Source organism: Chiloscyllium punctatum, chromosome 38 (genome assembly GCF_047496795.1).
Source record: "Chiloscyllium punctatum isolate Juve2018m chromosome 38, sChiPun1.3, whole genome shotgun sequence".
NCBI lineage: Eukaryota > Metazoa > Chordata > Chondrichthyes > Orectolobiformes > Hemiscylliidae > Chiloscyllium > Chiloscyllium punctatum.
Window position 1 is genome coordinate 47,026,769 of NC_092776.1, and position 23,937 is coordinate 47,050,705.

At 42.4% G+C, this 23,937-nt stretch overlaps 1 protein-coding gene across 3 annotated transcripts in view; it reads left to right on the plus strand.

Moving 5' to 3' along the window:
* Window positions 1–14,401: 14,401 nt before the first annotated feature.
* Window positions 14,402–23,937, plus strand: part of LOC140463594 (pantothenate kinase 1) — a 78,328-nt gene continuing 68,792 nt past the window's right edge. Inside the window, exons 1-2 of one of the 3 annotated variants that reach the window (XM_072557800.1) lie at window positions 14,568–14,668; window positions 15,388–15,614. Coding sequence is in view for 2 of the 3 variants with exons in the window: in XM_072557798.1 (XP_072413899.1) it covers window positions 14,515–14,668 (154 nt within the window). In the remaining variant the exon portion in view is untranslated. Of the gene's footprint in view, window positions 14,669–15,387; window positions 15,615–15,664; window positions 15,879–23,937 lie in introns of those variants that run through there. The other 2 variants (XM_072557798.1, XM_072557799.1) reach the window with 2 other exon arrangements.

Here is a 23,937-nt window from a genome sequence, read left to right on the forward strand (position 1 = left end):
CTCTTGTTAACATTTTTATCAAACAACAAAATTGGATTAGATTACCTACAGTATGGAAACAGGCCCTTCGGCCCAACAAGTCCACACTGACCCTCCAAAGAGCAACACACCCAAACCCCTTCCCCTACATTTAGCCCTGACTAATGCACCTAACACTATGGGCAATATAGCATGGCCAATTCACCTGACCAGCTCATCTTTGGACTGTGATAGGAAACCCATGCACACATGGGGAGAATGTGCAAACTTCACATAGCCAGTTGCCTGAAGCAGAAATCGAACCCAGGTCCCTGGTGCTGTGAGGCAGCAGTGCTAACCACTGAGTCACCAGGCCACCCTAATTAATTTCAATGAACAGAAACACACTTGTGCCAGCATCAAGATCTGTCCTATGTGTGCATTTACCTTCTATAACTTGCTGCCCTGTGGCCGCAGGATGTTCTGGGAAGGTTGCAGCTGGCCTTACAGAACACCTTCTAATAGCATTATACCTGGCAGGCTCGACTTTGAATTGCACCATCTTGGTATGGACAGAGGCAACAACGCTGATGAAATGGCAGTGTTTAGAACATGGATGCTGTAGTCCTGAGAAAGAACAGCAGCCCTCTGTTATCGAGGAGAGCCTCCCTTCAAAAGGGATAGACTGCCTTTAAGAGCTGGAGGTTAATAGGAACATGTGCGAGTCTCATATGCTCTTAGCCGCTCCATCTCCCATTCAGTGTGCAGCTAGCCAACAGCGTAAGTTATGCTAGGTTGCATGTTCCAATCGATTAAATAAAGAAGCAGCACAAAGTTTGCATTCTGTATATTTCCAAGCCAGTGCGTGCAGGTAATCTAAGGATCAACTACACTTGAAAGACATCACAAACCAATTCCTAGTCCTATGAGTTTTAATCAAACTAAAGGAAAAGAAAGAATTGAATCTAATGGACATAAGAACGTTTCAAAAAACAAGACAGCTAGTGAACTGTTTATCTGAAGTGCATTCCCTGATGTAACATAAACATATGTGAAGCTAAGTTCCATGAAGAGTGAAATGACTTTAAAGATGTTAGTTGAGAGACAAATGTTAGTCAACACAACTGAGGAGCGCCAACTTTTTTTTAATATAAAAAAAAGTTACAGGATATTTTACATTTAGCAGAAAGGCAGAGCCCTAGGTTAACATCTGACGTTACAGTGCAACACTCCCTCATTCATGCAGTGTGATGTCTATCTGCATAATGTGTTTATGGCCTTAGAGTGGAGTTTGAACCATGGCCTGACTCAAATGAAGGTGACATCTATTTATTATTTGAAATGCTGTGCTCTGAGTGGGGAGTCTTGCTTTCAGGGAAGAGGATTGATATTCAGGGCAGTATACTGTAGCCCTTCCTCAGCCCAACTTCCTGCTCTGTGAGGATTCTTTCAGGTCATACAGAAAGTTACTCATTCTGTGATCTCGGAGAGACAAAAGAAAACTATGACTTTGTCCAGGTTATTTCAATTCCTGTATAAGGCAGTGCAAATCACAGAATGGTGTGGTGATTCCATTCATTCAGATCCACCTGCGGATTCAAAGAGAATGGAGAGGATTATAATGTGCATTAGCGAAGTTTAATTATCCCTCTGGATGCAAATCAAGGCAGAGTTTTATCTTTGAACAAAAAAAAATGCAATTTGGCAAAAATAGCACAGCAGGGAAAAAGAATCAATTATCAAAAGAATGATTATTTTCTTAACAGTGCTGAACAAAGGATAGATAGTCCACAGCTCCTGAAAGTCATCACACAGTTATCCAATGTTTCAGGGAGTTAATGGAATGAAAGTTAAATTAAAGCCCTGGGAGTAAATATTATATTTGATGAACATTACCGTTTCACATTTTAAAAATCCATGTTACTTAAAGAAAAACCCAAACCTAATGATTTTACATCAATAATGACTTTCTATTTTATGCAATAATAAAATGAATTTATTGGTTATGGCTCAACTAGTTAATATATACTCTGCAGAAAATGTAATCCTTGTTTGGTATGTACAATCAAATTGTTTTCCTGATTAATGGGATCATTCCCACAAATGGGATTATGGATGTTAAAGAACGCTATGATTTCCCACCAGTCATCCCCACCAATCTCCCAGACAAAAAAAAACTTATTTCAAAGTTCATGTACAAAAGATCCAGCTGTGCAACAGCCATTTTTCATTCAATGAGGTATTGATTAAGGACAGCACGGTGGCTCAGTGGTTCGCTGCCTCACAGCTCCAGGGACCTGAGTTCAATTCCAGCCTTGGGAGACTGTCCGTGTGGAGTTTGCGCATTCTCCCCTCTGTCTGCGTGGGTTTCCTCCAGATGCTCCGGTTTCCTCCCACAGTCCAAAGATGTTCAGGTTAGATGATTTGACTATGCTAAATTGCCCAAAATGTTATTGTAGGTTAGCTGTGTAGGTGAGGTGCACTAGTCAGTGGTAAATGTAGACTGATATGTTAGGGGAATGGGTCTGGGTGGGTTACTCTTCAGAAGATCTGTGTGGACTTATTAGGTCAAATGGCCTGTTTCCACACTGTAGGGGTTCTATGATTTTACAGCGTGGAAACAGGCCCTTCGGCCCAACAAGTCCACACCGACCCTCCGAAGACAAACCCACCCCCCTCCCCCCCGATATTTACCCCTGACTAATCCACCTAACACTACAGGCAATTTGGCATGGCCAATTCACCTAGCCTGCAGATCTTTGGACTGTGGGAGGAAACTGGAGCACCCAGAGGAAATCCACGCAGACATTGGGAGAATGTGCAAACTCCACACAGACAGTTGCCCGAGGTGGGAATTGAACCAGTGTGCCTGGCGCTGTGAGGCAGCAATGCTAGTCACTGAGCCACCGTTATGATGATTCTAATTGTCGCAGGGTGAGACTTTCACCCCCAGCTAAGAATGATCCATTTCACATTCCTCCAGGGGCTCCCAGAATTACAGATGTCAGACCTCCTTCAATTCATTCACTCCATGCAACATCAAGAAACAGTTGGAGGCACTGGATACTGCAAAGACCATAGACCCTGAGAACATTCCGGCAATTGTACTGAAGACTTGGGTTCCAGAACTTCCTGCTCCCTTAGCCAAACTGTTCCAGGACAGTTACAACATTGGCATCTACCTGAAATTGTGGAAAATTGCCCAGGTATGTCTTTACGTAAAATGCAGACAAAGCCTACCCAACAATTTACCGCCCCATCAGTATACTCGAGATCACCAATAAAGTGACAGAAGGTGTCACCAACAGTGAGATCAAGCTGCACCTGCTCAGCTGTAACCTGCTCAGTGACACCCAGTTTGGGTCCACCAGGGCCAAACAGCTCGTGACCTCGAGCTTCAAACATGGATAAAAGAGATTAGATTCCCCACAATGTGGAAACAGGTCCTTCGGCACAACCAGTCCACACCGACCCTCCAAAGAGTAACCCACCCAGACCCATTTCCCTCTGACTAATGCACCTAACACTATGGGCAATTTAGCATGGCCTATTCACCTGACCTGCACATCTTTGGACTGTGGGAGGAAACCAGAGCACCCGGAGGAAACCCACGCAGATATAGGGAGAATGTGCAAACTCCACACAGTCAGTCGCCTGAGGCTGGAATTGAACCTGGGACCCTGGTGCTGTGAGGCAGCAGTGCTAACCACTGGGGAGATCTGAGATAATCATAAAATAAACAACAACATAAAATGACCTAATTGTAACTTTCATTATTTTGAAAACTGTTTAGATCCTTGTCTGGTTTTATAATATGTACTTTTAAAAATTAAAAAGAAATTTAAAGTATGCATTATGACACAGGGATAGCAACCTAAACCAAATCAGCTTACCCTTACTGGATTCACAACAGAGTGAAAGTAAAACATCAATGATCCTCCAAACTGCTCAATAATTCCTAACCAAACTTTATGAATAACGGATTTTGGACACCAAGGTTCTAACTTAAACAAAAATTATTAATTTATTATTAATATGTAACTTTTGCAGAAAACAGATAAACACATAATCTATTTAATAACTCTGATCTAAAACTTAATCTTCTTTGATCATAACCACATTCTCAAACAGACAGATTAACATATAGATTCAGTTAAATGATAAATTTAAAAAACAACTAAAGGAATTGCGATTTGCCAGTTGAATAAACAGTTTTGAAAGATTTACACCGGGCCTTCATGAGATCCTTGGACAGTGGCTTGTTCACAGGCAAGATGAACTGTAAGTCTTGATTGAATTCCAAAGTCACTGATAGATGCAAATATTTCAGCAGACTTCTAAAAATGTTTACTTATATCTTACAGGCATGGACTCTTCCCTCAGAACATCGATCAATTTGATAACTGAAGAGAAATGAGAGCGAGAGAGAGAGAGAGAGAGAGAAGCACAGTGAGTGGAAGCCACCAAGTATCACACTGCCTTCTGGCAAAACTGAGTCAGCATCGTTTCTCCCTTGACTGACCAATTTAACATCTAACCGGCTGCATAGCAGCAGATCAATGCAGATTCACCTACAGCATCTTTACATCAATAATTAAGTTACATTTTTTTCCAGGCCAGTTCCCAACAGAAAATAACAATATTTGCTCTCTTTTTTTAAAAAAAAAGACAAGCTGATGTTCAAAGTTCAAATTTCAAATTGAGTTTACTTCCTCAAATAATATAGTATACAGTTCTTCATGTAGGAAACTTTCCACTGGTTGGAGTCATATCTGACACACAGGAAGATGGTCATGGTTGTTGGAGGTCAGTCATCTCAGCTCCAGGACATCGCTGCAGGAGTTCCTCAGGGTAGTGTCCTAGGCTGAAACATTTTCAGCTGTTTCATCAATGACCTTGCCTTCATTGTAAGGTAAGAAGTGAGGATGTTCACTGATGATTGCTGAACATTCGCATCATTCACAAGTCCTTGGATACTGAAGCAGTGTGTGTCCATTTGCAGTGAGACATGGAAAATACCCAGGATTGGGATGATGAGTGGAAAGTACCAGCTATGCCATACAAGTGCTGGGCAATGACCATATCCAATGAAAGACAATCAGACCATTGTCATTTAACCTTGAAATGGTGGCTAATGAACCAAACTCAAAGTTATCATGGCTATTAATATAGCTATTAATTCTTTGATCGGGCACAAATATCAGCACCTTCAGACAAAGTCTCCATATTTAGGCTCATCTATAGATCACATATATCTGGGGTCTGATGTAAGCTAGATCAGAAAGACAGCTTTCATCTTATCTATAGTTACTTCCAAAAGGTTTTCCTTTGTCTCAACTGTTATAAATAAATATGTTATAAATAAATAGGGGAGTAGGAGAGGCTGGGTTTGGATCCAATACTATCAATATACTCCCCCCTCCCCCCTTTGAAGGTGAAAGTTGCACTCAATAATTTTGTCAATTTGACGTAAAACGAAACTCTGCTTTTGTCATAACGACAACTTCAGAACATCCAGAAATTCCTGTGTCAGCTGGCATGAATGGTGTGGACAGCAATTTGCCAGTATTTAGGCAAAACCTTATTAATTAATAGATCACATGGAAAAATCGCGCTTCATAATTACACCCACATACAGCATTTATACTGTCACATACAGCAACAGGAGTTACTTAATAAATAAAAGAAGCTTAGCTCAGGGTTATAATTAACTGGAATTTTCCTAGATTTAGCTATTTACCTCACAAATACAAATTGTACTTACATATCAATTTAGACAGCATTTTGATTTTTTTTACCAACATACCAGGATATTATACTTGCTGACATAAGTAACTAAATGGCTCTTTACTAAAACAGCTATAGATCCAACACTACATGAAACACATAACGATGCACAATTAATTTGTTTTCTAAATGAGTCACTTAGCCAAGTTATTATAGGATGCATTGTTCTTCCATTGGTTTTAAACAGCCCACACTATTTCTAATACTGAAGTATCTTACCGACAGCGTGCGCAATATATTTTAATGAGTTATGTGTTTATGCATGGAATGATGTCAAATACAATAGGTTTCAACCTTGCTGTTCTCTACTTCCCGACCCTGGTCAAGTAGCAATGTGCACTATTATGTGCGCAGAGTAACTGAAAGAAGGTATTGGAGTGAATTTTATGTATTTTTGACTAAATGCAAGTTATGTAGATTAATCTGAAGATTTTCTTGTGCAAAGTGTAGCTGTATTTCCCATTGCATCTTATCAAACTTGCCTCATTAATTACTAATTCCATCTCTGTGGCATCTCTCGTGTCTGATTCTTTCTCTATTTTACCAAATGCCATTCCTGGACCAACTTATTCCATAGCAGTAAAAGACCAGCATCCCTTGAGCTCGTACCATTTTTGAAAGACCTGAAGACCTTGAGAAGCACTGGCTCACACATACATCCCATTTTTGCATGCCACTGTTTAGCTAGTATTCCACACACTTTACCTGTCTTTCGATACGTCCTCCCTAAACACCATCTAAAGGTCACTGCTTCTCTGCCCCCAGTGCTCATTGTAGACCCGAAACTTGTCATTGTCCAGTAAGGAAACATCACATACTGTTATCCACGAACATGGGCTGCTTTGGAGAGGCACTATCAGACTCTCAAGATCATTATTAAGGCATACTGACACAAATACACAGAAGATTGGGACACGTTTAGATTTCCTATTTGTTGGCAGAGAATGCCCAAATGAATCTAGTCGGTTTTGTTCACTTGAATTGGTTTGTGGTCATGAGATTAGAGGTCTATTAAAATTGATTAGGGAGACATTATTGAACCAAAAGCACAAATCCTCAATGTTTCTGGAAAGAGTTGCACAAGAGCATTTGAAAGTTTCACAGATGAAAATTAAAGAATGGGCAGATAAAGCTTCAGCAACTAGAGGGTTTCAAGTATAAGATGGTACTGTTGATTGGTATTGGCCTTTTCAAGGTGAACCTCTGAAAGTGAAACTCAATGATCCATACAAAGGAGAGATAGTAAAGTGATGTATCTGATAAATACACCTGATCGTAGGAAGGAGAATTGGTTATGGCATGTCAACATGCCAAAAACTATCATCTTAAGGAAGAGGAAAAGGAAGAGTAACTGTATCAAGTGGTAAGAAGTATGAAAGAGAACAGAAATTATAAAAGTGAGGTAGAAGCAGAAGCAGTAAGTTCTCAAAGTGAACCTTGTATAATTCAACTAGCAAACGCAAATCCTGGAACAGTTAGACACTACGTTCTCATCTTTAGGGAAAAGAAATGGTTGGACCTTGAAGGCTGCTGAGAAAGTATGAGCTAATCTGTAGAGATACACCTGGTTGAACTTCAATAGCTTAATATGATGCTGATATAGGAGAGTTAGGACCAATAAAATGATATCCTTATCAGCTGAGCCCAGAAAAACAAGTTCAGGTGAAAGTAGAGGTTGAATACATGCTGGAAAACTACTTGATTGAACCTAGTCTAAGCAGCTGGAGTTCACGAATAGGATTGGGTTCCTAAACTGAATAAATCCCCTAGATTTTGTATAGATTACTGAAAGGTGAATGCAGTCACATAAATAGATTCATATACAATTTCATGGTTGGAAGACTGCATTGACAGTGCAGTCCTTCATAAGTTTGATCTATTAAATTGGTAGTGGCAAGTGCCATTAACATTGAGGTTGAAGAAATGTCTGCTTTCGTTGCACCAAATGGGTTGTGCTAATTGTCGTGGTTGTGAGTATGTTCACCGAGCTGGGAAGTTGGTTTGCCCTTGTCTAGGGGACATCTTCAGTACTTTGGAGCCTCCTGTGAGGAGCTGCTGTAGTGTGTGTTCTGGAATTTATTTGGTTCTGTTCCTGCTGCTTGTGGTTGCTGGGACACACGTCACATTCAACAACTAAATATACGATAATTCAATAGGACACCAATGGGCTCACCCATCTCTGGGCTCATAACAGAAGTAGTAATGCAAAGACTGGAACATATCCAACCCAAACTCTGAATCAGATAGGTGGAAGACACAATTATTAAGAAAACAGAAATCAAGAACACACATCAGATTATCAACGCCATGCTCCCAGGGATCAGATTTAGGAGAGAAGTGGAAACCAACAATCAACTCCCATTCCTGGATGTGATGGCACAAAGAATACAGAACTGTGAATGTACTACAAAAATGTACAGAAAAGCCACACACACGAACCAGGTCCTGAACTCCAACACCAACCACTCAAACACACACACAAGAGAAGCGGCACGGACAGCACGGTAGCTCAGTGGCTAGCATTGCTGCCTCACAGCGCCAGGAACCCAGGTTCGATCCCAGCCTTGGGCCACTATCTGTGTGGAATTTGCACATTCTCCCTGTGTCTGTGTGGGTTTCCTCCCACAGTCCAAAGATGTGCAGGTCAGGTGAATTGGCCATTCTAAATTGCCCATATTGTTAGGTGGGTCACTCTTCGGATAGCTGGTGTGGAATTGTTGGGCTGAAGGGCCTGTTTCCATACTGCAGGGAATCTAATTAGGACCTTGTTCAAAAGGGCCTCAACACACTACAGCACTCCCGGCCTACAAAGAGAAGAAGAAGAAGACCTCTACCGAGTATTTGTCAAGAATGGATATCCTCGCAACTTCATCTGCAGATGCCTAACAGACAAACAACGTGATGAGGACAGACAATGACCTAACTCACTAGCCATGCTACCTTATATAAAAAATCTCGGAACTGAGAGCCAGACTTCTCTGACCACTGGGATTCATGAAAGCCCATAAACCGACAACTGTGCTCAGACAACAACTCACCAGGACAAAAGACCCTATTTCTATTTTGTGTAAGACTAATAAAATTTACAAGATTCCCTGCAAAAACTGCACAAAACACTATATGGGATAAACAGGCAGACAATAGTGGCTCAGTGGTTAGCACTGCTGCCTCAGCGCTGGGACCCGGGTTTGATTCTTACCCTGGGCAACTGTCTATGTGGCTTTTGCACATTCTCCCTGTCTCTGCTTGGGTTTCCTCTGGGTGCTCCAGCTTGCCCTTACAATCCAAAGATATGCCAGTAAGGTGAATCGGCCATGCTAAATTGCCTAGAGAGTTCAGGATGTGTAGGTTAGGTGCATTAATTAGGGGTAAATGTAGGGGAATGGATATGGGTGAATTTCTCTTTGGAGGGTCACTGTGGACCTGTTGGGCTGAAGGGCCTGTTTCTACACTGTAGGGATTCTATGATTTTCTAACTAGCAATCACATCCATGAACGCCGACAACCACTAAATGCCATCAGCAGCTGTCACTTATAGCCACACACACAGATGAGAAGGACCACAAATCTGACCAGGACTACACAATGATCATAGGACAAGCTAAACAGAAGATAGCCAGAGAGTTTCCAGGAGCATGGCACTCATCCACAGACTCCATCAACAAGCACATAGACCTCGACCCAATATACCAGCCACTGAAACGAGCAACTGGATCTGGCGAACAGAAGCAGCAGAAACGGATTCAAATATATTATGGAAGACACAATACAGCAACACTTCACAGGAGACTTCAAAGCACTGAAGATGTCACCTAGACGAGTGACAAAACATCTGTAAATCAACTTCCCAGCTTGGTGAACACACTCACATACATGGTAACCGGCAGCCGAGTGACAAATCTTTATGCAAACCTTGAACACCTGCGGGTTATGCTAATGTCAAGTCATGTCATTTGGTTACAGAAACTACATTCCAGAGGTTTATGAATGAAGTCATAGCTGGAACTGGAGTTCATAACTGTGCAGTTTATTGAGGCAGTTTTGTAGTATATAGTAATACATGGGAAGAGCACAAGATAAAAGCATTTCCCACAATTCACTTACAAATGCACATTCATAATACCACTGTCTAGTCTTTGGTTTACCATAACATTTCTGGAACTACTGGTTTACTCAGATACACAATCACCTCCACTTTTGATCCGCCCTTCCCAAGTAAAGCCACTTCTCTACTGTAGCCCTCACTATCTTAAATGCATGAGATATAATACGGAAAGGATCCGCCAAACAATTGTTTCACAGATTCATCACCAGATCTGGACCACATAGATCACTATCAGGAGCTGTTCTCAGGTCCTATAGTTTCCCATCATCCCAGGATTGGACTGAATGTAAAGGTACCCTGAATTATTTTCTACAAATGATCTTCTTGAACACTACTCCCCTGTCTGCTACATCCTCTGCTCCAACAATAAGCACATCTGGTTCTTGCCACTAAGATCAAGATGATCTGATCAGCCACCTCTGCCTCTACCATCCTTCTACTAACCCATTGTAACCCTGAACTGACACTGATTTCAGTTTCCTATCTTCCTAGAAGCTCTCTACAAACCTTCTGTTCCTTGATCCTGTTCCCATTATACCACCAATTATCCAATGCCTCCTCTTGGCCCCAGGTAAATCAATATTGTTAGTGGTCCTAACTTTTCAACATTTGTCCTTCTCATCTTTTAATCGAAATCTTCACTCCCCCCGCAAAGAAAACACCCAACACCTTTCAAACTACCGTGCAATTTTCAAATGTGCTTTCTTGAAGTTCTTAAACATGTTGTGACCTTCCAAATCCACATCTATCTTTACTGAAACTTGGGGTGAAGTTTTAATTAATGCAGTGGGAATATGGTAATAAGTGGGTGGTTGAGTTAAGTTTGGGGTTGGTTGGCTGGGAACCAAAATGTCAAGCTCATGATGCTGGATTCAAAATGAGAAATTAAGTTCGCTTTGTCGGCAGTGGTGGATTGGGCTTCACCCTGTCCTGTGGTGGACTCTTCCTTGTGTTATATGACATGAGTATTCATTAGATTAAATCTTTTATAAATGAGGTCCTACATTCAAGGTTAAGTCAAGGGCACGCAACAACTGCATGGCATCAGGTTCACAGTTGTTTAAAGGTGGTGTGCATTAGTTGTCTTTGTGAGGTCATGTTTGAGGTGAGCAAGAGAGAAAGAGAGAGAGAGGAGCAAGATAATGGAAGCTTAGGAGAGGCAGTGGGAATCAGAGGTGAGGGCAGTGGGTGATTCAGGTATGGTCCTTAGTTGAAGGAGCAGAGGAAAACTCTGAAGGAAGATGGTGGAGTCCAACCATGTAAACTTGCAGTGGGGAGGCCCTGACATCTTGGGTGTGGTGAGGGGGTTTAGGTGCTGCTGAAGCAGATGAAGAAAATAAGGAATGTAAAGGAGGAAGTCAGTACATGCGTCAAACTCAAGATGTTGGCTGGCGGAAGGAATGTTCACAGTCACTGACTGAACTAACTGGTTTTTAAATGGCAGATTATCCTTTTCTGAATAAGAGTACAATGTCTGTAATTCTCTGGTCCTCTGGCACTATCCCTGTTTATAACGAGAATGAGAAAATTAGAGGACAGCAGCCCTGAAATATCTACCTTTATTTCCTTCAGCAACCTTGGATGCAAAGTGCCTGGGTCAAAATATTTACCTGTTTGTGCAGTGCCCATCTTTCTGTTATTTCTCTTTATTTTCGTGCCATTCAGTATCCCAAAAGTCTCCTGTTCATAGAAACCTTCATAAAGTTCTCTCCCATCTCAGCTGGAAGAGTTGGTGGTTGGGAAGCAGCATTCACTGCCTTGGTAGTTGATCAATCCTGACTCACAGCTTAACTGCTATCATTTCAAACAAAAAAAAAGATATTGATGACTGAGTTTCAGCCCTGTGCAAAATGGGGGTAGTGGCCCCCAAAGTGGACTGCCCTTCATATCATGGAAGTCATCACTCCACTATTTTTGTCAGTATTACAGTGACAACAACAATTTGCATTCATGTAGCACCTTTATTATTCTAAAACAACCCAAAGTTTTTCACAGCAGGTTAATCAGAGTCAGTTTGACACTGGGCCACAAAAGGAGATAAGAGAACAGAGGACCAAAAACCTGGTCAAAGAGTTAGGTGAGAAAGAACAACTTAAAGGAGTAATGAAAGGAGGACAGAAAGATGGGTGGGTTTCTGGAAGGAATTTTAGATCTTATGTTTTAGCTGAAATCATGGCTGTTTTTTGTAAGGGAAAAAAATCACAGACACACAAAATGTCAGAAAGCTGAGATCTTGCAGAGTTGAAAGAGATTGGGAGGATTGAGTAAATGTGAGGAACGTAAGCACAGGAACCAAATAATAAATTTGGATCCAATGTTACATCTCACTGATTATGTCAAAATAGGATTTAGTGTGTTAAGGTAATAAGCAACAGGATTTGAGTGAGCTCATGTCTAGAGATCATATATGGAAGTGTTTAAAATGTTGATAGAGGGATAAATAACTAGAGGCAGTAATTTAAGGTGATTGCCAAAAAAAAGCAATGGCAACATCATGAGGAAAAGCCTTTATTTGGCTGGTGGTGGTTAGTATGTAGAATGTTCTGCTTTAGATTATGGTGGAGGCAGATTCAATTGATGCTCTTGAAAGAGGATTGGACACCAGCATCACTGATGGTGGGAGTGGATGTTTGTGGATGTCTTGCCAATCACATGATTTGCCACTTAGCCCAGATAGTGTCAGGTTTCTCGACTGTTGTTATCCAGGAAAGTGGGGAGTATTCAATCATACTTCAGACTTCCGCTTTGTCATTGAAGGACAGACTCTGGAAAGTTTTTGTAGCCATATTTTGATGATAATCCACAGGATGTTGACATTGAGTGATTCCATAATGGTAGTCTCATTGAATAACAAGAGATGATGGTAAGACTCTGTCTTGATGGAGATGGCATTTGTGCAGTAAAAATATTATTTGCCACCCATTACCCCAAACCTGGATATTGTCCAGGCCTTTCAGCATTCGGACATGGACTGTTTCCATATTTGAGGAGTTGTAAATATTGCTGAACATTGTGTAATTATCAGCAAATATCCTGATTTTTGACCTCATGATGGAGGGTATCAATAAAAATCCCCAGGATATTGATAGTGGGATATTCAATGATGCTAACACCATTGCATGGCAAGGGATAGTGATTAGATTGTCTCTTATTGAAGATTATCAGTGCCTGGCACTTGTACATCATAGATGTTATTTTCGGTGTAACCATCACTAAGGTTGGATGAACTGGGGTATTTTACAGGTAACTATAATTAGAGATGTGTGAACAGAGGGGATTTAAAGGTGATTATCATTGTAGTTGGGTAAATATAGGCATTTTAGGACTAAGTTCTCTTCCAAGTCACTCACTATCCTGACTTGGAATCATATTGTCGTTCCTCCACTGTTGCTGGGTGAAAGTCCTGGAATTCCCTCCCCAGAGCATTATGAATCAATCTACAGCAGGTGGACTGCAGTGGTTCAATAAGCAACTCACCACCACCTTCGCAAGGTCAACTAGGAATGGGCAATAAATGCTGGCCAGCCAACGACACCCGCATTCTGCAAATTGTTTTTAAAAAATGATCATTGGCGTTGAATGAGCAAAAATAGTTTGGGAGTTATTATCATTGTAGTTGGGCAAACAAGGGTATTTTCAGGTAATTGCATGAATGGAGTATTTTAGGATTAATTATATGAACAGGAGGAATTTTTTTTCTCCAAAAGGAAGGATCTGTAGCTCTTTGATTTTTTTTTCCTTACCCCCACACTACCGCCTAACTGCGGAAGTGCTTATTTAACAGGAGTATTTTAAAGGTAATTGTGTGATTGGGGTATTTTAGGGGCAATTATGGGATAATTAATGACAGGGCATTTTAGGGGTGATTGTGTGAACAGAGGCATATAGGTGTAATTATAGAGTCATAGAGGTGTACAGCAAGGAAACAGACCCTTTGGTCTAACCCGTCCATGCTGACCAGATATCCCAACCCAATCTAGTCCCACCTGTCAGCACCTGGCCCATATCCCTCCAAACCCTTCCTATTCATATACCCATCCAAATGCCTCTTAAATGTTGCAATTGTACCAGCCTCCACCACTTCCTCTGGCAGCTCAGTTCATTCACGTACCACCCTGTGTGAAAAGGTTGCCCCGTAGGTCTCTTTTATATCTTTCCCTTCTCACCCTAAACCTATGCCTGGACTCTCTGACCCCAGGGAAAAGACTTTGCCTATTGATGTGCACGGTAGGTGAATTGGCCATGGCAAATTGCCCATAGCATTAGGTACATTAGTCAGAGGGAAGTGGGTCTGGGTGGGTTACTCTTCAGACGGTCAGTGTGGACTGGTTGGGCCGAAGGACCTGTTTCCACACTGTAGGGAATCTAATCTAATCAATGGGGGAATTTCAGGGGTAATTATGTGAACAGGGGCATTTTAGAGGTAATTATGTGAACAGGGGCATTTTAGAGGTAATTATGGGAGCAATACCGTGAACAGGGAGGTATTTCACAGATAATTGTATGAACACAGCCCTGCAGTTGTGTCTGGTAAAGGCAGTGCGCAGGCGCGTGACGTCAGCCGGAGCCGGGATGACCGCCAGTGACCCCGGAACGCGAGCCGCTGCCGCCGAAGGCTCGAGCTGAGGCCGGACTCCGGACACTGACCCGCAGGCCCGGGGAGCATGGACGCGGGCAGCCCGAGGCCGGCCCACAACGGGCTGCAGAATGGCTTTCACCCGGGGCCCAGCCGCCGCAGCCCGGAGCGGGAGAACGAGTCACCCGCCAAGAAATGCCGCATCCGCAGGAGGATAGACTCGGGGAGAAAAAACAGACCCCGTAAGTGGGGGAGGGGGAAGTGGGGGAGGGGTGGAGTGAGGGGGGAGGGGAGTGTGGTGTGAGGGTGGGGGGGTGGAGTGAGGGGGAGGGGCTAACTGACCAGCGGCATTTTGTGGCTAATCGCCACCGGCGGTAGGCAAATAAAATGGGGCCTTTTTCTGAGGGGTTTGGTAAGGGCGGGTTTGGGGATATGACGGTCCTGGTGGATGGTCAGGGAGAGGTTCCAGGGCGAGGCGGGAAATATGGGCTGCCCAGGGAGGGATTGGAGGCTGGGGGATGTGGGGATAGGGAACGAGGTGGCAGGGAGACAGGCGGCTGGGGACTGAGAATGGGGAAGGGGACAGGACAGGGGAGAGAGGGAGATGGGGTGGGAGAGGGAGAGAGGGAGATGGGGTGGGACAGGACAGGGGAGAGAGGGAGATGGGGTGGGAGAGAGGGAGAGGGAGATGGGGTGGGACAGGACAGGGGAGAGAGGGAGATGGGGTGGGAGCTGCAGGAGTACAGTGGGAGGTGGCACAGTTCTTGGCGTTTAGGGTCGATTTGCACCTCCTGTGTAGGGAATGAGAGATGATGGTACAGATTTGTCACGTATGAATTGAACATTTTGGTCTGTTCACATTATGAAAGATGACTGGCGTAGAAATCAGTTCGAAAAATTCTGCGGGTATTTACTCATGGTCATCTGTAGTTTCTATACACTGTAGTTTCTGTGTTGGCAGTGGTATTGCATGGTGCTGTAGTCCGGTCCCCGGTGAATGGTGTCGTTATGTTATTGCTGCGATCCTTGAACGTCGTGTCTTCCTGCAGCGCTGGTTTGTCTGATTGGGTAGCGTCTCCTCAGGAGGTTCTGGTTCGTTGTTAGTAATCACTTGTGACTTCGCAAGCCGACCGTCATGACCAATAAAACCACTACATGTAAAGTACACCCACTGACATCAGGGAAAAGGTAACGTGAATCTTGCCAAAGTGCTGGAGCAAGTTTTCTGGTCGCTTTGCATTTAGATATTCTGCATGTATGAGCAGTTTTTTGTCTACTTGTTCAGTTTGCACGTTTGAGCTGAGTTTACATTGTAGCATATTTGAGTTTTGAGATTTTTTTACAAAAAAAATTGCTAGAGTGAGAGCTTATTCTCTGTCCTGGGCTGCTAACAATTATAAATTGTAATGAAGTTGAAAGAAGATATGAAACGGAAAGAAGCTAAAAAGCCATGTAAGTAACTTATTTTAACTTCAGAGACAAGTACTACACCTGAACTTTCAAAAGGATAAGTTATTAAGTGATTGCAGGATTATGGGAAAAGAGTAGGAAATGTGTTGGAGACAAAAAAACTGCAGATGTTGGAATCCAAAGTACACAAACAGGAACAGTTTGTTCTAAAGAGTTGGTATATAAGTAACAGGCTAAATGTCATTCTTCTGTGCTGTATCATTGAGTTTGATTCTAACTTTGACAATTAAGTTCCAGCAGATGCTTTATTCTGACGAAGAAACCTGCATCCAGGAGACATTTGTTCAATATTGGGATACTCATCAGAAAGTCAACGTTTGCAGTAAACATCAGTACTAAGAATTTCACCATGGATCTGTTGTCTATTGCCTCAAGCATGACTATATTAAATAATGGTTCATCAACAAACACAAACATTCTTTGTGCAATCATCAACTTGGATGATTTTTTAAGAATGGACGTCAAAATCAAAGAATTGGAAATCAGCATGTGCCAAATTTGTCTTGAAACTTGATTAGCCTACACTTTGAATATGCGCCACAGCTCTGGTTTGCTTATGTGAAATGGAAAGATACAGACAATGAAGATGATGTAGGCATGGTTTACAAAGCTGATGCCAGAACTGAGATTGCGGCTATGTGGCTGAATTGGGGTATTTTTCTCCAGAAAATAAGAGGCTGAGGAATATTCTTGTGGAAGTCTTTAATATTATCAAAAAAATTGATCAGCTAGACAAAGTTTTCAGATATTTTCACATGAGGGGACCCATGGCCACAAGGAAAAGTTGATGTGAGTAATATAGATTTGTTTGAGACAAAAATCATCAAAAAGAAAATAAAATGTTTGAGGGGAGCAGATGGGCCTGTTTTATCCATCTAATCCTATCTACATGGAGTATCATTCCTTGCCCACCTGTAATTTCTTTGAGAAAGTGGCATGCCTAGAAGTAAGTGCCTTCTACCATGTTAACATTTAGAAAGTTCTGCAGATATGTTTTCTCTTACATTTTTAAAAATGTGAATTCGGCATGGGTGTTATTGATGGACAAAGGTGCCCTAGCGCTAGAATTGCTCGACTATTGATCCAGAAACCATGGTCGCCAGTATCCTGCTATGGCAGATGGTGGAATTTTCTATTTAATAAAAACTGGTATTAAGAGTCTAATGATTATCATGAACCCATTGCTGATTTTGGGGGTGGAGAGGCAGGAGGGAGGGAGGGGGGGGTGGCGGGGGGAGGCAGGAGGGAAACACTTATTTGATTTCAGGGAACTGCTGTTCTTGTCTGGACTGGTTTGCATGTGACCAGAATTTGAGCCGACTCAAATGGCGGCACAGTAGCTCCATGGTTAGCACTGCTGCCTCACAGCGCAGGGTCCCAGGTTTGATTCCGGCCTTGGGCAACTGTCTGTGTGGAGTCTGCATATTCTCCCCGTGTCCTCGTGGATTTCCTCTGGGTGCTCTGGTTTCCTCCCACATTCCAAAGATGTGCAGGTCAGGTGAATTGGCTACGCTAAATTGTCCATAGTGTTAGGTGCATTAGACAGAGGGGGATGGGTCTGGGTGGGTTAGTCTTCGGAGGGTCAGTGTGGACTAGTTGGGCCGAATGACCAGCTTCCACACTGTAGGGAATCGAATCTAATCAAAGTCATAATCATACAGCATTGAAACAGATGCTTTGGGCCAACTATGCTCCCAAACTAGGCTAGTTTTACCTACCTGCATTTGGCCCATATCCCTCCAAAGCCGCCTCCTTCATGAACTTATCCAAATGTCTTTTAACAGTTGTAGCTGTACCACCATCCACTACTTTCTGTGGCGGTTTGTTCCACACACACAACCTTCTGTGTTTTTTTTTAAAAGTTGCACTTCATGTCCTTTTTAAAATCTTTCTCCTCTCACCTTAAAAATATGCGCCCTAGTTTTGACCTCTCCCAACTTAGTGAAAAGACCTTTGTTGATAACTTTATCAATGTCCCTCATGACCTTATAAACCTCCTATAAGGTCACCCTTAACTCCTACACTCCAGTGAAACTAGAGATTCAAAATCTCTATTCCTGGCAACATCCAGGTAAACTGATCTGTGGGCACCTAGGGATGGGCAATACATCTTGGCCTATTTAGTGACACCTCCGTGTCATGAATGAATTTAAAGAAATGTTAACTTAGTTGAAGAGTAGGAAGCAATTTGATATTTAATGAGTTGTGCTTGAGTGGGGGCAGGGAAGTGAGCTACAATGTGTGCATTGGTGTGAAGGACTCATTTATTATTTCTAATTTGCATCAGTGTAAGTTGATCGCATTTCTATATGATTTTAGAAACGAAGTGGTTTAGAAGAGACAGCTCAGAAATTAATTGTTGAATGTAATATAAGTGGGCATGAATAATGGTAGGTTAGACCCAATGTCAACAAACAAAGTGCTGCCTGCAAGAAATCATACTTGCCCAAAGATAAAGTTGAAAGTGATCTTGGCACTTGAGTGAGTTAGCTAGCTGCTCAGTCTGTGCAAGCCTCTGGTTTCAGCCTTATGGCTCTGGTCATAGGGTCCATTTCTGTGCTGTATGACTTTTCACTCCAACTCATCTGTGCTAACTAAACAACATCCAAATCTGACCTAGTCCCATTTGCTAGCATTTGGCCCATATCCCCCCAAGTCCATCCAGAAGCCTCTCAAATGTTGTAATTGTACCTACCTCTGGCAGCTCATTCCATACACTGCGTGGAAAAAATACCCCTCAGGTCGTTTGCAAATCTTTCCCCTCTTACCTTGATGCTCTATGCTGTATGCTCTCTAGTTTTGGACTTGCTGACTCCAGGGAAAAGACCTTTATAAGTCTTTTCTGCACCCTGTCAAGTTTAACGACATCCTTACAGAAGGGTAACCAGAATGGAAGCAGCATTCACTGAGCTCACCAAGGACCTGCCCTGGTTTGTCTTGTGAAAGCACAGCACCTCATGTGTATCTAAAGTAAACTCAATCTGCTACTCCTCAGTCCATCTGATCAACAGATAATCTTCTTCACTGTCTTTGACACCAATTTTGCTTTAATGTTCAAACCTACTAAACATATCTCCTATATTCGCATTCACATCCCTTAAATAATTGACAAAAAGTAGAGGACCCAGCACTGATTCTTGTGGCACACCGCTAGTCACAGACCTCTATCCACTGACTTTTAGATCCACAATTTGTATCACTGATGGAAATTTAAGTGATTGTTCCCACAGGAACCTCATAAAATTCCAGTCAATATATTTGTGTTAGCTCAGATGTGCGACCTCTCTTTTTGAACTCTTAACTTAGCTCTTTCTTTGGAAAGTAGGTAAAGGCATTAATTTTGCCAACTTTTTAAATGCATGTATATCATTTGATGGGTGGGTGATAGGTTGCCTGTTTTAAAATGTGTAAATAGTTCTATGACCAACAGCTTATGAAAGTATCAAGTAAAGCTTGCGTTTTATGTAGAAACTCTCAAAACACTTCACAGCCAATTAGACACTTGAACTCTCACTACTATTATGTAAGAAATGTGACAACTAATTTTGTACATTACAAAGTCTCACAAAGGGCTAAGTGATAATGGTCAGTATGCTGAAGCCAAAGCTAAGAAGCTGTAAAAATACAAAGTAATTGAACTCCTGCAGTCCAGCCACATCCAGTGGTGAATAGTGGTAGACAATTAAACTTATAACTGGAAGGGATTCCACATGTGTCCCCATTTTCAATGATAGTGGAGCCTAGCATATCCTCTGCAAAAAGTAAGACCAATACATCTGCTTTCATCTTCAGCCAGAATATGTAATGGATGATCCACTTTGGCTGTCTCCTGAAATTTCCAACATCTCTGATGCTATTAGTTAACCAATTTTATTCACTCCATAATAAGGAGCAGCAGAAGACAATGCTACAAAGGCTATTGTGCAATAATACTGAAAACTCATTCTCCAGAACTAGCTGTGCCACTAGCCAAGTTGTTCCAGTACAATTACAGCACTTGCACCTATGCAAAATGCAGATAAGATAATTTTAAGAGGTGAGAGTAACAAATGGAAATTGATGCAGCATTTGATTGTGGCATCAAACAGTATTAACAACATTCCAAGTTAGGAGGACTTGGGGTTGAAGGCAAAACTCCACTCATTAGAGTAGTTTTTCCATGCAGGGAGACTTTGGAGATTGTTCTTCTCAACACCAGCATATTGCTGCAGGAATCCCTCATGGATAGGTCCTTGGCTCAACCATATTCAATTACATCAACATGAAGTCAGAAGTGTAGATTGTCATGAATGATTGTAGTGTTCAACACCACTCGACCTCTTAAATCTGAGAGGTATCCATGTCCATGTGCAACAAGATCCAGAGAACATTTAGGCTTGAATGATAAGTGGCATATAACAACAGTTATTCCAAAACAAGAACCAGGTAATGACCATTTCATACAAGAGAATCTTAATCATCTTCTCTTGGCTTTCAATGACATTACCATCATTATATCTCCTTGTGTTAATATTCTGGAAACGTAACTGCAGCAGCCATATAAAATCAGAACAGGGGTTGGGAATTCCACAGTGTGTACCTCTCCATCTCAAAGTCCCACAGCATGGAGATAAGCCCTTTGGCCCAAACTGGTCCATGCTGACTAAAATGTCTATCCATAAAGACCCTCCCTACTACTCCTGCCACAGTGTTCCAATGTACACAGGACCTGTGCCAGGACCACAGACAATGAGTGAGGGTACCTGTGTTTATTTTACATTTGGGGCACATTGAAGATGCTCCCTGTTCAAACTTTGCAAGGTGATCCCTATGGAGAATCTTTAACTGCATAGCATAGGTCCTATTACATATCGAAATCCTCCTTGTATCCTCACAAATGATACTGTTGGTGAGAACCACTGCCAGATGATCACCATAAAGGGCCCTTACCCGTCTAGTAAACACTTCACCCATGCCAAACCGCTCCAGAGTACAAAAGGGATATGGCCATTCCACCCAACGAACTACCTTCTCCATGTCCAAAGAGACCACCAGCCCTTGAACCAATGGCTCTTGGCACACTTGAATCAAGTTAAGCAGCTTCCTAACATTATTAGAGGATCTGCAACTCTTTATAAAGCCCTTCCGCTCTTCTTTAACAATAGAGGGCGACACACCTTCCAACCTCAATATCAAAGCCTTAAATTTTGATTTTTAAATTTTGTCTAAGAGCAAGATGGGTCCATAAGAAGCACAGCCCTTCGGGGCTTTCCCTTCTTGAGGAAAAGAGAGATATTAGCTTCTCTCAAGGATGGCGAGAGGCAATCATGACTATATGAATAGTTATAAGTGTCTAGCATTGGCCCTGACCGTATGTTTACAAATTCTTTATAAAACTCACTGGGAAGTCCATCAGGGCCGGGTGCCTTTCCACTTTGACATTGCTTCACCACCTCCTGCATCTGTTGTGCTGTTAATGGAGCATCAAGGAGAGGCACCTGCTCAGCAGACACCCCTGGAAGATTCAAGTTCCTAAAAAAACACTCCATTTTATCCCGCCTGCCCTCTCAACATTCAGATTGATATAGTTCAGAGCAGAATCTCCGAAACGTTGCATTGATCTTTTTAGCATTAAAAGAAAGAGTCCCATTCCCTTCCCTCATAGAAGCAATAGATTGGGAGGCATTATTCTTCCTAATCAGATATGCCAAATATTTACCCGGCCTATCTCCGTGCTCAAACAACCTTTGCTTCGCAGGGGAAAGTTCCTTCCTGGCTGGATGCATTAGTGTGGAGTTTAAAGTGAATCGAAGGGCTATGATCTGCTGCAGCTTCGTCACTGATGGTCTACTGTAATGTGCTGTCTCAGCTGTCTTCAGTTGTGCCTTGAGCAGACGCTGCTGCTCTCCCTTCCGTTGCTTCTGACTGACAGAGTATGAGATTATTATCCCTCCAGCATAGGTCTTAGAAGTCTCCCAAAGAATGGATGGGTTACTAGCTGTATCTGAGTGGGTGGCCAAAAATGCTTCGAATTCCCAAGGAAAGTACTCTGAACTTGCTGTCCTTGAGAATGAAGGGATCCATTTGCCAGTAGCAAGAGCTCATTGCATAACCCTTAACCTTGACCACTAAATATACTGCTGCACGATCAGAGATAGCAATATTCACTATTGAACAAGATTACCACTGAATCTTGAACAGCTGCAGGAGTTGGAAAAAAAATCAATCCTTGTATGGCACTTATGCGGATCGGAAAAGAATGTAAAGTCTCTGCCCGTAGGGTGGTGATGTCTCCAAACATCTACCAATTCCCATTCCACACGTAGATCCCCCACCTGTTTAGATTATGGAGAAAGCTTTGGGGAACCTTTTGGGTATTCTATCCAGCACAGATCCATAACTACTTCTCCTCTTTGTTTTCTTTCTCCATCCCCCCACCATACTATACTGCAACGCAATGCAAAGGCCATCAGCTTAGCACACCAGTCAGAAATTTAAGGGTTTGGGCCAGAAGGCAATAGACATTCAAAATACCATATTCCTCCACATATATTAGGGCCTTAAGGATAACAAACCGACCATATTCATCTTTAACACAATCTATTATATTAAATGGAAGATTCTTCTGGACAAGTATGGCCAACCCCTTGCTCTTAGTGTTAAAGGATGAGAAAAATGTCTGATGAAACCTATCCTGCTGTAACTTCGTGTTTCATGTCATTGAGGTGAATTTCCTGCAGCAGGGCCACATCCACCCTCTCCTTTTTAAGGCTCAACAATACCTTTTTCTTTTGGTGAAAGGATAGCTCTAATATTCCAGGTGCATCATTTAAGAACACTGCTAGCCATGATCCTTAACAACCACCTTTAACCTGCCAAGAAGAAGAATTCGACTTATAGAATGATGGGCATATTCAAAAGACTCTTGGAGTGTATTTACGAAAATCCAAAACTCTAAACTAACAACAAAACACAAAAGGCACTTAATGGGGGACTCTACCCCCGACCATAGAGGGTGCTTACATTTTCCATGCATATCTCCAGTTCCCTATCCAGTTCGAGCTGCACCCGAGACCCAAGTGATAGAAGGAAACAGACAAAATAGTGAGCACTCTGCCCACCCCCAACTATATTCCAACACCAATCTTAATCGGAGAAAAAAATCACATCAAGAGCAGCTTTTTTATGAAAAGGGTAACATTACAAGAAACATAGCAGGAGAAAAAACCCAAACGTTATTGTCCAGGATATAAATCCATCCGAATTATTTTAGTGTCCAAGAAACTTTTTGCTTGTTCTGAGGAGTTAAATGACCGCACCGTCTCTTCGTGAGTAATATGAAGCACCGCTGGGTATCTCATCGAATATTGAATACCAAGGTCTCTTCTTTTTTGCTTGATCACTTCAAGCTATTTCCTTTTATGGATCCCTGCCGCACAAAAGTCATGGAAAAACGTTAACTTACTTCCATGACAAGTCAGGACCTGTGGATCTTTACCCATTCTTCTGGAAGATTCCAGGATTCTCTGCTTGTTCCTGTAGCTTTGAGATCATCCCAGAACAGGGCGGGGGCACTGATCCAGAATGGATCTGTGAACCGCAACCTGGTGAGCTCTCAGCCTTCACCTGGTTCACATCGGCATCCCAGCCAAGAAATTATGGTAGCCAGTCTTTTAAAAAAGCTCACTAGCTGCCTACCTTCCACTCCCTCCAGCAGCCCAATGACCTGGGTATTTATCCTCCTCACTTGATTTTCCAGATCATTGACCTGTTCAGTCAAGGCCCGGATCTGTTTCTCGAGGGACTGGATCCACCCCACCGAGGACTTGACCTCTGTCTCCGACCTCGCCGTCTGCCAATCAACCTCTTCACCTTGTTTCCTGAGCCCTTCCAACTCTTCTTGCTTTTGTAGCATAACCGAAATTGGCTCCAGTCAAGTGCGATTGTCTTCCATCAACTCCTTGATCATCCCTCAGATTGCCACGTGTTCTTCAGCGAAATTCTGCTGCACAGGTACCTTTTTCTGGGCTGCAGAGCTCAGCAAGGCAGATCTACTCAGATC